Source organism: Embiotoca jacksoni, unplaced genomic scaffold, assembly GCF_022577435.1.
Source record: "Embiotoca jacksoni isolate LCO1_2020_lvr unplaced genomic scaffold, fEmbJac1.0.p SCAF_28, whole genome shotgun sequence".
Lineage (NCBI taxonomy): Eukaryota > Metazoa > Chordata > Actinopteri > Embiotocidae > Embiotoca > Embiotoca jacksoni.
The window spans coordinates 5,711,791-5,726,294 of NW_027185379.1; the positions used below are offsets into that span (position 1 = coordinate 5,711,791).

The 14,504-nt window shown below is 40.2% G+C and overlaps 1 protein-coding gene across 1 annotated transcript; it reads right to left on the bottom strand.

Annotated features, from left to right (window-relative positions):
* Positions 1 to 54: 54 nt before the first annotated feature.
* On the bottom strand, positions 55 to 8,277 carry slc47a3 (solute carrier family 47 member 3). Its single transcript, XM_069161378.1, has 17 exons — positions 8,089 to 8,277; positions 7,525 to 7,626; positions 7,366 to 7,434; positions 7,112 to 7,260; positions 6,988 to 7,030; positions 6,342 to 6,386; positions 6,166 to 6,263; positions 5,980 to 6,077; positions 4,393 to 4,506; positions 4,239 to 4,306; positions 4,005 to 4,113; positions 3,077 to 3,152; positions 2,725 to 2,794; positions 2,473 to 2,605; positions 2,215 to 2,309; positions 2,089 to 2,131; positions 55 to 266 (listed from the first exon to the last, which is right to left on the bottom strand). Exons 1-17 carry the CDS (start codon positions 8,215 to 8,217, stop codon positions 55 to 57), a joined length of 1,653 nt encoding a protein of 550 aa, XP_069017479.1. The 5' UTR covers positions 8,218 to 8,277.
* Between the last annotated feature and the right edge of the window lie 6,227 nt (positions 8,278 to 14,504).

A 14,504-nucleotide genomic window follows, 5' to 3' on the forward strand; every position in this document is an offset into this window, starting at 1 on the left:
AGCACTGGTGGCTAAGTCTCCGTTTCACTGAGAACGATAGACCTTTGCTCATGTTCATGTTACTAAGTTAGTGATCAGTAGGTTTATAATGATTCCGACAGCCAAGATAAACAACATGACGGCCAGAGCCAGACCCCGACGCAGCACCACAGTCCTGAAAGGGAGATCCTCTTCCACGGTTTTTACTGCAGGTCCGTCCTCAGTATCAACCAGGTCAATGGTGTCTGTTTGGTCCTGTGAGCTCCCGGCATCATCTGGTTGGGGACCTGGACAGAAGTATGCATATATCACATGTTTAGGACAGTGTTTTATGCAGGTCATCAAGTTTTCTACATGAATGATCATATTTTAAAAAAAGATTACGATCTCTAAAGTCCCTGGCTTGGTTCTTTCAGATTCATCAGATCAGTGCTCAGAAGGACTAATGAAGTGTCGTTCCAATGTGTTGTCGAGCTGTTCTGTGACTGGAGTTAAAGGACCTCAAGTGATCATAAAGTTTTCCTACATTTGAAGTTCTGAAAATGTCTGAATTATCAAAGATTAGTTAGCACTGATATAAGTTTCTGAACATTTTACTGATCTACTTCGAGCTAAAACTATTAGTCCTAGTTGATAATGAGTTGATGAACAAACATTTTGATGTTGATGAGCAGTTTGAGTAACTTATCCTGCCCATTGTAGCTTCTTTCATGTGATGATGTGCTTCTTTTCTCAGATTTATATTGTTTTGTGTTTTAAATGGTCATTCTTAATAGCAAAGAACAATTTTAATGTTACCATGAACTTTAAGCATTTTCCACTTTTCTGACATTTCATAGCCAAATAATTGATCAGCAATACAGTATATTAATAATAAGTTATTTATTGATCGCAGCCCTAAATTTAATTCTATGTCAACCAAACTCAAACTGGGTTTGTGTCTGTTTTGTCCATTTTCATTGTTCTTTTGCTGAAGTTTCCACGACCTCAGCAAAAGAACAATGGAAACTGACTACATTTTAAGCTCGGACAGACAGTGATGACCATGATCATCTCCGGGAGAATAAAATAGATGAGAAGGGGGAGGAGATTGGAAAAAAAAAAAAGAAGATAGAAAACTGAATGAAAGTCTGAATAAATGGAAAAAAGTCCAAAACCCAGAATGTAAATCTGAGAATATTAAGTGAAACCTATTTGCTCAGATTCAGTGATGACGCCACATTAAAACCATGTTTGGTTTCAGGATTATGTAAGCACCATTACAAAGGTCAGGGGGTTGACAGCAGTAGTGCTTGTAAAGTGAGTCGGTGTGATCTCACCCGTGTCATGCCTTTATGTTTTTATTGTGTCTACACTATTGGTTGATGGAAACTAAAGTGGAACACTTCTGGGGTTAAAGGTAGAGAAAGATCTTCACATGAGTTAAATATTGAAGAAGTGACTGGTAACATCATGCGTTGATATTTAAACAGAAGCATAATCTTTCAATCACGCAATACAAAGCTTTTTTTGTGGCCTAAATTAATGCAGGGTGTAGCAGCATGTAAAGTCCAGTACCAAACATGAACTTCCTGCTGATGACTAACTCAACATTTTCACTAAACCTGCATTTATATTTCCACTAAAACACATGAGATCCAAATATGTAGTTGTATAAACAGTAGGAGAAAGGATCAGAAATCTGGCAACAATAATCTAACAATAAAATAATTGATATCTTTAATACAAGGTAACTCACCATGACTCAGCATGTTTTAGAGCATGCAGGATACTTTTTTCACGGCATCACAGAATACAATCCAGTTATTATATTCCTTTTTATGTTGGACAACAAGTGTACTAATTAAAGGATAATTCCAGTTTATTTTAACTAATTTTCCATTAATGTCACTATTGTGGCTTTATGGGTTCTGCTAACTTATACTCTCCACATCATTTTTGTCTCATTCAATATTCTCAGATGTTCCTCCCTTATATTCAAACTTTCAAACAGTATGGTTTCTTGCTCTCACTGCTTATTGCTTTTGGAAGAATGTATTATCTCTCACGCTGAACAGGATAAATGTTTTCCTTCTCTAGCAATATAAAATGCTTTGCGGCCTCTGTTACCTGTGTCTCCAGAGCTTCCGCTTGCTCCCACTCTGATCTGAGCCTGGAAGAAATGCAATGTGGTGAACTTTTATGAATAAAGAAGCAGACATTTAGAAGGGAGGGATTTTACCTCTGGATACTAACCTCCACTGTGGTTTTCTTCCAGTTCATTCTTACCAGATAGAAAATCAGGAATGAGCATTGCAGAAACACACAGATTAACAAGCCTGTCCACAGACCTGAGGAAAATACAAACGTTTTACACTTTGTTTGAAAAGTAGGACGGGGTCGCTAACGATGTGTTGGAAATCGGACAAAAAAAAAAAAGACTGTAGGGACGTAACTTAAAAATTTCCCGGTTTGGCAACAATGTGGTAAAAACATCTGTGCTGCAAATCTTACCTTTAATTCCTAATTTGGCTGCAAACATCAGCGACACTCCAATAGGAAAGCCAATACCATAATATCCCAAAACATTGACAACAGCCCCGACTCTCTGTTTGCCTGCTCCTCTTATGATGCCACCCGAGGCGGCCTAAAAGAGTAACGATATGGTTAGACTTACCAAAAAAAAACAACATTATGTTTTCAAATTGAAAATATATATTAACACGTCATTCAATGTTGTTTGGACACAATAGCAGAGGTACTCACAGATAACGCATCTAGGAGGATGAACGGAGCGTAGAAAGATATCACGTCAGCGACCCTTTCCCTGATTTGTCTGAAAGAAGAGACTTAAAATTTAAAATGTCACACAATAAAGGATGAAAGAAAGACTATTAAATTTGACAAAAGGGAAATAAGTAAATTATTACTATTCTTAATGAAGCTACACCGTGTAACTGAGTGTAACTTTCACAAACATTTACCTCAAGTTAATATATAAAGGTTTATGTTAGCAAAGCTTACAGATTTCTGTTTTGGCAACAGCTAATGTGATGGTGAAAAGTCATTTCAGAGTTATCTCCTGGACTTGATAAACACACAATAAACATATACTCACTCATTGTATGTGAAGACATAAGAGATGTGGTCCTTCAGGCTGCCAATGAGAACTGCCAAACATATAGATACTGACCCTGTAGTGAAGAGAAGCAGACGTAAAATATCAACTCTCTTCTGCCAGGTCAGATCTTATAATATCACACACAGATGAACCACTGTACTTTTTAACTCTCTGCTCAAGGGCGCCTCTTAAATAGATAAAGAGGGGAAGAGAGATTATTCACTTCTTCACTCATGTTCATTGTCACCAACTCTGTTCAGAAATCTCTAAGCTATTCCTGCTCATTTCTCTGGTGAAATGGGAAGTCATTAATTACCTTTCAATCAAATATGTGACGTTTTCAGAGGATATTCACATTCATGAGATGAAATCAAGACTTTCAAAGACTGTTCCTGTTGCACATGAATGGAGCGCAGCACAGTAATGCTCGTGGAGCAGGGGGAAGCTATAACTTTTATTTATTGCTTGGGCAACACCAGCACCTGTGTTACATGCATTTTTGGGACCACTAATACATACGGATTTGTTCCTTCTGCATGGACATAAAAGTCTAACCCTAACTCATCAAACATGGTGTCAAATTTTTGGGGAACAGAAAGAAGTCGCCAAATTCAGGGGGTAGGGGTGGTGTGGAGCAACAATTGATTTCGAGTTTTCATCCAAGTGCAATCGTGCCGCCATTCAGGTTGTTTGTGTCGAACGTTTTCCCTCAGACGCCTCACAACGTAGTCCATGGAAAAATTGCAAACGCGCCCATACCAGTGGTCATAAACATGAGTGTAACCCCGGTGCTGATGTTTATCAAGTGACCTAACTTGGAATACTTACTCATTGAAGGTCTTGCTTCTCCCCCTGCTCTATGCACATCACGAACAATTAGATCGCACCTCATACAATAGAAAAAAGCCTGTAAGTACATACTTACCTGCACAGAACATTGCCAGTTTAGCAGACAGCTTGGCCTGATCTGTGTCTCCGGCCCCCAAAGCGTGTCCAACTCTGACACTGCCTGCGACACTGAAACCCAGAGGGAACTACATACAAAGATACTGTATTAATCTGCTGCTGCACTACGCTGGATGTATAAACAGGTTACTTAAATAACACAATTAGGACTGCTTAAACATTCGGTATTTGGTGGAGGAAAGAAAGAGCTCACCATGTACGCAACATTTGCCAGTTCAAATACAACCGATTGAGCTCCGAGTTCCACCTCACTTATTAGACCTGTCGGTGACAGACAGCTGTTAGATTTCAGACCAACTTCAGTCTACACAATTACTTCAAAACCCCAAAGTGACCTGTGGCATTACCTGCTAGAAAACTTCCAATCTCATACGTCCACCACTCAACGCACATCATGACCATGCCGGGGATAGCCAGGTGGACGTATGAGCCCCAGTCCTGGAGGCACTCTCGGGACCAGCCTGTGTACGGCACAGTTTTACAGTTGAAACAATGAGTGGTCACACAATGAATCAGTCAAAATCATTAAATAACTGTTTTTCTATCATTCTGACTGTCCAATATAAACTACAAACCTCTATCTGGTCTGAGCTGCCTGTATTCTGACAGTGAGCTCTACTCGTTGGGACTTTTATACTCGATAAGCTTCTTCACTTTCACCTTTAATTAACAGTCTTGGCTGTCTGCATTTGGGTCCTCCATCCTGTGCTCCAAACCTAAACCATGACAATGTTGATAATACTTTCTCCTGAGATGGGTGTTTAGTTTTCTTTACTCTCCTCTAGCAAGTCACAAGATGTTTGTTTGTGATCCTGTAAAACCACTGATGTCTAACCGAGGCTCTGAGTATTTTAATACAATTCTGATGTATTTAAGATGATAAACATTTCTGCTTTGAACGTTGTTGCCTCTTTAAATACAGCTTGATACTTTGAGTTTTCTTTATCGCTGTCATAACTCGTAACACCTGCTGAGAGAAACCATTCGAGATTCTGGTTATATTAAGACGCGCTAACTTCCTACCAAGTGGGAACCCACCATGACGTCACTCATTGGTTTGTGAACTGCCGTCCTGAGGCCTACAGTCTGGCATTTTGGCCGTCACTGTCTTGGTTTTTTGACGCCATAAGGGACCATATTTGGACGAATTTGGGAGGAGCCAGAGAAAGATTTGACTGAGAACCCCCAGGACACTATGCCCCCCCCCAACCTATTACGGAAATCTGACTCCACCCTGACTCCACACGTCAATCAAAACAGACACGCCCCCAGACATACCTCGTTTTAAGGTCTACTATCTAATTCATTATGGGATTATTTCCAAAAGGACCACCAGAACACTGATCAGAAGGAGGGAATTTAGCTAATGACACAATAAAAAAATGTATTTTTTTTTTTGGGGGGGGGGGGGGGGGGGGGGGGAATAATACCTTTTTTTTTTTAAGAATTTACTTTGTTTTGTAAAAGAATTTGAAGCTTTCAGATTGGGAGTCTGTGTCTTAAACAGAAATATTGGACATACTCGATCGAGGAGAGTCAGAATAACAGACGTAGGTCGGTGTCTTTGAGCTCCTTTACCTTTCCTCATCATCGCAATATTTGACATTTCCAGATAGGGAGAGGAGTCGTCCTCTTCTCATAACAAACCATGCATTTAGGAGTATTTCCTCCTTCTTTCTGGTGACTCCAATCCTTGTCATGGGTTGGCCTATGGCGACCCAGCAGGAGTTCATAGTGACCACATAATGGTCCCTTTCCCTCACAGAGCTAAAGAAACCAAATGATGAAGGAAAATTCCTCCGCTGGAGCCAGCCCCTAGTGGCCCTTTGTGATATTGCACTTTAATGCACCTCACATTGGCTTCACTTTTCAGAACCAGAAACGACGTCTATTTTTATCTACCGTCTATGCGTCCAATGAAACATTGCACTCACCTCCCCAGGTGGACTTGTGAAGACCTTTCCAAATAATATATGCATAGAGACTTCCAGCCATTAAGAATTGGGAAAGGGTGTTGGCAATAGCAGATCCTCTGATAAGAGTGTGAGATTAGTTTTATGATGCCGGCAGTGGTGGTGATACTGAAGAAGCCATGTGCAATCCATTGAAGACATACTCACGCTATGCCCAGATTTAATGCGTAAAGAACGATGTAGTTGATGAGAGCATTGAAAATATTCACCACAAAGCCTGTGATTACTGATGGCCATATGATGCCCTAAAAGAAAAGTGTCACAAACTACTATTATCGGGAGAGTCCAAGGAGATATTTAATGGTGAAAAATAATGGACCTACCTGGTTTTGCAAATATCTTGTTTCCAAAGAATACATGAATGTCGCCTGTAACAACAACAAAAAGAAAGTAAATATGAGTTGCAAATTTTTAGACGAATATTTTTTAGAAACATTCATTCCTCCTCAGACGCTGCCGACACACCTTAGGCAGGTGGCCTCCGGCTCCATAAGACTCCCATTCAACTTCTCTTATCAAATACTTCGTATTTCATTAAATCATTTTTTTTTTCCACAAGTTTTTTTGGTGTTGCTAGCTACAGACGCTACTTCTTCTTAGTTTTCTGGTGGTCCAACTAAAAATAATTCCATCATTAATTAGAGAATAAGCCTCAAAAAGCCATGTTTTTCGGGGCGTGTCTGTTTGATTGACACGCCTGTGGTTATGGCTATTGGTGGGCAAGTCGCTCCCCTCCCACCTCGTCCAAATATGGTCGCTTCCTGCTCCAAACCACCCCGAACGAGCAAGATCGCGACGGCAAAAATTCAAACTCGAGGCTTCATGAAGCCGTTCACAAGCCAACGAGTGACGTCACTGTTGGTTGCCGCTTGATTTGGACACTTTCACAGTATTTCTAGAGCACATAGACCATTGCACAAGGAAATGTTAATTTATAAAATATGTGACTTTTAAGTTAGACATACTCACAGGAAGGGCTGGCATAAAGATCTGTACATACAACTGTGACACCCTAAAGAGAGATACAAGAATTATCCTGTGAAATACAAGAAGTGGACAGAGAAGTGAGGGAAGCGGTGTAAAGACAGCTGACCTGGCCACTTCTGGTTCTTGTTTGACGGCCAACAGTATAGGCTCTGTGTTGATGAGGATCGCCCAGCAGGGGAAACACGCCAGTAGCAAAATGAGGATCGCACGCTGCAGAATGACTCCAACTCTCTGCAGGTTACCGCTCCCAAAGGTCTAAAACACATATAAAAGTATCTCCTTATTTTTAATTCTTTATAAGACCCCTGAAAATATTAACACGTGATTATAAATACTGTGTGATGTGGCAAAGAGTCATACCTGTGAAATCAGAGTATCACATGCTGATGCCAAACCAGCGCCAATCGATATACCTGTGACATTAATAACCTGGGGATTTGACAGAAAAACATAGGTGGACTACATACATTTTCTTGGGTCACATTGACAATGTTACCGTAAGAACAGTACTGTACTTACTGCGATGGCCAGAGTCACTCCTGCCAGCTCTGTCTTACCCAAATGACCGCAGAAAACAGTACTGACAAAACTTATGGCAAAAATCATGAGCTGGGCTATAATCTGATGAGAAGAGTCAAACAACAGAAATATATTAGTATTCTTCGTTGTCTTGGGGCAGGGCTGGGCGATATATCAATCTATTAATATATCAATATATTTTAGATATTGTAACATCATTGTATAAAATAAGTGTTGTCTTTTTTTTGTTTTTAAAGGCTGTATTACAGTAAAATGATATAGTTTTCTGAACTCTGTCATTCCAACCACATTACTGATGATTATTTATCAAAACTCTCATTGTGTCAATACTTCTGTGACACCCCCAATAATTATATAGACAAAATTATAGTCCAGCTAATACGGAGGGATCGAGTTGCTCCACTTCAATGTGCCATGTACACTACCTGCATTCATATTACATTAGAAATTAGAAATCCATTAGTAATGTACTTGTTTTATTTACATCCCTGATTCCTTCTACTGATCCGACACTGAAGGTACATTCAGATGCCGGCTACTTACCACCGGTGCGGACAGTTTGAACAACTCTTTGATTTCGCTCTTGAAACCAACCGGGACCAACATGCGGATCCGTTGAACAGAACATTCCCTCCACGAAGACGGAGGTGAGCTGCGCGCTCTGCTGTCCATGTTCCCCACGCTGTTCACCACTGATGTTGAAGCTCTAACTGTGTGTGGGTGGTATGATTACAGCAGTTTTACATCTGCTTTCACATGAGCTACGTGAGCTCACTTCCTGTACGTCAGCTGGCGGTGTGACATAAGGTCACATTTCAACTTTGGATTTGCTTCGTCTGTGTTTGTTTTTTTTAGTGGGTTTTTTTTTTAGTGAGCTCAAACCTGACAGCGAATCAATTCTCTTCCAGGCTCGTCAGCGCTGAATTTCTTGGTTTGATCGTGTCGTTTGTCTCAAAGGACACAGACACGATTTAAGAAAGCTATATTATCATCACTTTATAAATCTATAAGTAGACTAACTAAATTGAAATACTATGGAATTAAAGTGTTCTAGTGTAAAAGTTCAAGTAAAAGTATTTTCAAAGAACAAATAGATCTTTATGAAATGGAACTAGAAGCCAATGTGGAGGTGTGATGGAAGATTCAGAGTACAAGTGATAAAAAAAAAAAAAATAGCATATATTTATTATTATATCCTAATTAAAACCTTTTATTACAGTGAAACCATGGATTTCATGGATGTCTTTCATTTGAAGTCATGTGACAGTTCCTTGACCAACAGTTTGTCTTTAGATGCTACATTGTACCAGCAGATGGAGCCATTTGTCTATTATCTGACCTCACTATTGCAGTTCCGACATTACGAGGTTTTAACGCTTACATTAGTACATTAGTACATTACATTTAATGTACTATGAATAATGCATAATTTAATTATTATGCACTGAAACACTGATTAAGTGATACTCTCTAAGTCTAAAAAAAAAAAATCCATCAAATCAAGACTAATTATTTATTAAAAGAGCCAGGGATTAAGCCTGAAGTACTGTAATGTCTTTGTAATCATTAACTAATCATTTAACAGTAATGACCAGTAGACCCATGTATAGAAATTGTCTTCAATTATTGTCTTAATGTAGATTAGATTGTTTTTTGCATAGTAAATTATTTAGACATAATCAATAGTTTTTGTTCTCTTTTGTGCAATAAGGTTATTAATATACTCTTTCCTGGAAAAATAAGAGATAAAGAGTTTTAGTTTTTTGTATTTTGTTATTAAAGCATAGCTGATTGATTGATGGATGGATGGATGGATGGATGGATGGATGGATGGATGGATGGATGGATGGGTGGGTAGGTAGGTAGGTAGGTAGGTAGGTAGGTAGGTAGGTAGGTAGGTAGGTAGGTAGGTAGGTAGATAGATAGATAGATAGATAGATAGATAGATAGATAGATAGATAGATAGATAGATAGATAGATAGATAGATAGATAGATAGATAGATAGATAGATAGATAGATAGATAGATAGATAGATAGGTAAAAAATGATAAAGGCTGGTGCATTAAAAGAAAGGTGCTTTGTAAAATACTGTAAGAGGACAAAACCCTTCACGAAATGTACTGTTCAGGTTATGAAGAAATCAAAGTAGGCTAAAGGTCCATTTCACACAGGTTTTTATCTCTCTTACAAATGGGCAACTGGGTCATGTGCTGGCTAAACTCACGTTTGCTCTGGCCACCAGCACATAAACACCGTCATTGAGAGATCTGTTGTGCAATATAGCCCCAAAAAGGAAAACTTCTCAATATGTTTGTCACACTGAACTATTCAGCATCAGGTGGGGTTGTCCTGAAGAATGAAGGAAAGTCATCATCAGTTTGAGATTTAGACGGACCAGAATGTCTGTGCTTTGTATGGACATGTCAGGGAAAAACAAGCTGGCAGCTCTGAATCAGCTCACTGTAAATGTCAATCTGGGGCTCAATTGATCTCACAGCTTCATCAAAACAGTCTATTGAGAACTACAGAGACTGTCACACAATAGTAGGGTTGCAGTGCACCAACCTCTTATTACACCTAAAAATGCCCTTTTTGCGAGTGAAGCGGCGCAAAGAACACATGAACTGTGGTCATACAGTCCGATGAGTCATCCCTCACTCTGTTTTTGAGCACACGTGTGGCACACGCAGCTTCAGTCTCAAAGGGTAATGTTCTCTAAATTGAAGGGTTTTCTGGCATGAGGCAAAAGGAGAACACCAGTAAACATGAAATGACTGAAAAAGTTTGTGATTTTGTAAACATCTTGGGAATGACTGTACTCCCAGTGCCACAACTGAAAAATCTCAGAAGCATTATTTAATATGCATGTCGCCCAGATTAATGTGACACGATATCCTCTCGTGGATTGATGAGTGTATTAAAATCTTTGGCATGATCACAGTTTGAAGTGCTGAGTGAGAAATTTCATTTGGTACAATACGTAGTGGTAAATGTCTGAAAACTATGGAAGCCTCAGATCTGTAATATTATTAAAATAACTCAAACTAGATCATTTAGGTATGTGGGAAAAGTTGAATTGTTTGGTTCCTTTGTATGATCTTGTAAAGTTCTGCTGTAAGGAATTTCCTATCTTACTGCTCTGAAATAACCTGTTGGGCTGTGATTTGGCGCAACAAAAAAAGTTGGGACACTGTGTGAAATGTAAATAAAAACAGAAGGCAAACAGACTGCACCCGGTCTCTTCTACTACGGAGCCACGCTGTTGAAATACGTGCTGAATGCCGTTTGGCATTGTTTTGTGGAAAAAAAGCAAAGCCTTCCCTGAAAAAGATATTGTCTGGATGGCAGCATGTGTTGCTCCAAAACCAGAATATATCATTCAGCATTAATGGTTCCTTCCCAGATGTGCAAGCTACCTGTGCCATGTGCAATAATTGAACCTCATACCATTAGGGATTCTGGCTTTTGAACTGTGCGCTAATAACAAGCTGAATGGTCCCTCTCGTCTTTAGCTCAGAGGATGCAGTGTCCAATATTTACAAAAAGAATTTAAAAATGTTATTCATCAGACCACAGTACTTTTTTCCACTTCTCCTCAGTCCATCTTAAATGAGCTCAAGCATAGAATAAGCAGCAGCGTTTCTGGATCATGTTTATATCTGGTTTCTTCTTTGCATGGTAGAGTTTTAACCAGCGTTTGTGGATGCAACAACAAACTGTGTTCACAGAGAATGGTTTTCAGAACTGTTTCTGAGCCAATGCCGTGATTTCCACTACAGATTTGTGGTTTTTTTTTTTAAATGCAGTGCTGCCTGAGGGCCTGAAGATCACAGGGATTCAGTATTGGTTTTGGATATTGTTTCGAACGCACGGAGATTCCTCTGAATTGAATTGAATTGAATAATGTGGTAAACACTTTCTGTGGCTGTCATCACTGAAACGGGCAGCTTCCTCCTTTCATAAAACAGCATTAATTATTTTTTAATTATTATTAAAGTAGATGCAAATTTGCTTGCTTCACATGCAAAAATACTTTATTGTTTATCACACATCATCTGTATTTGTGGTTTTGTTTTATTGAACCTGTATGTGTAGAGGAAATTCTTATCTGAGCCAACAAATACAGGACAGTTTGTTTGTTGACATTCGGCTAATAAAAGTGTAATGATTTACATATAATCCTACCTCGGCAATGATTAGTAAAAGTCAGATAAAGTCATTATTAGTTTAGCCTGGTATAAGAATATACTTTGGCTGACAGAGAAAGGCCCTCTGTCCTCTTCTGTATCTTTAAGCTTTTGGCCTGACTCATGCCCACGGCTTATTTGGATACTCCAATTGCTATCCGAAACCATCTGTACACGCAGGTCTTCATGCACCAGAGAGGATTGATTGTATCAAACAGGCAACATATTGTGCTCCTGTGTAACTGATACAGAAGAGGTGGAAGGCCAATGTGGCTTTAAAAAGCTTTCCTATCCACAAAAGACTCTCAAGTGCAACAGGTGGACAAAACACAAAATTTGCTTTTTGACCTCTTGTAGGCCCGGAAGATACTCTCCACTCTCTGATTGCTTCATATTTGTGTGGAAGTCATTCATTAAGCTTGCTACTTGCTTACTCTGCAACCAGAAGGCCGAGTTTATAACAAGTCAATAGAAATCTATTGTTGGGTTCAGCGGAGGACGTGCGTGTCCAGTCGGTCAGTTAGTTGAATGAAATCCCTTCAAACAGAACAGCTAGCAGGTTAAATTTCCTACTAAGGCCTTACATGTATATATAGCCAACAATATAGGCTACGATACAGGAGGATGTGTTTCAATTGGATAATGAGTGGGTGGCACGCAGGCAGTAAAGGGAGAGAAAGGCACTGTAATTACATAAGCATTTTTCCCAGTGGGACCCAAGATCATAGTGATCTGACTGCTCTATGCACCCAACCGCTGTTTAACCAACAACCATCGAACATTTTAACTGTCCGGATGTCGGAACGTTCATGTGATCCTTTCATTATTTTCTCTCCACTATACACAGTGCATCCGGAAAGTATTCACAGCGCTTCACTTTTTCCACATTTTGTTATATTACAGCCTTATTCCAAAATGGATTAAATTCATTTTTTCCCTCAAAATTCTACACACAATACCCCATAATGACAATGTGAAATACATTTTTTGAAAATTTTTGCAAATCTATTAAAAATCAAAAACGAAAAAATCACATGTACATAAGTATTCACAGCCTTTGCCATGACACTCAAAATTGAGCTCAGGTGCATCCTGTTTCCACTGATCATCCTTGACATGTTTCTACAACTTGATTGGAGTCCACCTGTGGTAAATTCAGTTGATTGGACATGATTTGGAAAGACACACACCGTCTATATAAGGTCCCACAGTTGACAGTGCATGTCAGAGCGCAAACCAAGCCATGAAGTCCAAAGAATTGTCTGTAGACCTCCGAGACAGGATTGTATCGAGGCACAGATCTGGGGAAGGGTACAGAAAAATTTCTGCAGCATTGAAGGTCCCAATGAGCACAGTGGCCTCCATCATCCATAAATGGAAGAAGTATGGAACCACCAACACTCTTCCTAGAGTCGGCCGCCCGGCCAAACTGAGCGATCGGGGGAGAAGGGCCTTAGTCAGGGAGGTGACCAAGAACCCGATGGTCACTCTGACAGAGCTCCAACGTTGCTCTGTGAAGAGAGGAGAACCTTCCAGATGGACAACCATCTCTGCAGCACTCCACCAAGCAGGCCTGTATGGTAGAGTGGCCAGACGGAAGCCACTCCTCAGTAAAAGGCTCATGACAGCCCACCTGGAGTTTACCAAAAGGCACCTGAAGGACTCTCAGACCACGAGAAACTGAATTCTCTGGTCTGATGAAACAAAGATTGAACTCTTTGGCCTGAATGCCAAGCGTCATGTTTGGAGGAAACCAGGCACCGCTCATCACCTGGCCAATACCATCTCTACGGTGAAGCATGGTGGTGGCAGCATCATGCTGTGGGGATGTTTTTCAGCGGCAGGAACTGGGAGACTAGTCAGGATGGATGGAAAGATGAATGCAGCAATGTACAGAGACATCCTTGATGAAAACCTTCTCCAGAGCGCTCTGGACCTCAGACTGGGGCGAAGGTTCATCTTCCAACAGGACAACGACCCGAAGCACACAGCCAAGATAACAAAGGGATGGCTTCGGGACAACTCTGTGTATGTCTTTGAGAGGCCCAGGCAGAGCCCAGACTTGAACCCGATTGAACATCTCTGGAGAGATCTGAAAATGCCAACACGGTTTGGTGCTGTTTGCTGCCATATATGTCCCATAATTGATGATGATGATCTGTAAAACCTAAACCCCATCATGATGATCGGTGCTCATTTGGATACTCGTAGGGTTGTAATAAAGTTCTCTGGGGCCTTAAGATGGAGACATTTGAAATGTCTTCTTAGAGCTCATAATGTTTATAAAGCAAGACACGGCTGGACAGCATCGCCGCCTTGACCCAGGGTCATGCGGTGGCTTGCATGAGTACAATGACACAGAGCTCTTGCCAGAATGTGTTAGGTGTGGCCTTTCAGTGCAGGATTACTGCACTGGTAACAGTCATGTAAAGTTGAGAAAGAGCCGAGTGGTGATGAAAGTGAGATCATCGTGTATTTAGATGACAACTTGCCTGCATGTGTTAGGTGTGTCCTTTCAGTGCAGAATTACTGTGCTTTCCCACTCTGTGTTTACAGGATTTCATCAGCTTTGTGCATGAGACAAGAGGTCAGTAAACAAGAGATAAGAGAAACATGTGTGTGCTTTAACACACAGGTAACAGTCATGTAAAGTTGAGAAAGAGCCGACTGGTGATGAAAGTGAGATCATTGTGTGTTTGGATGACAGTGCAGTGATGACAATGTTTACAGCTAAAGGACTTAGTTTTCTTTACACCTGCTTTGTCATTGTT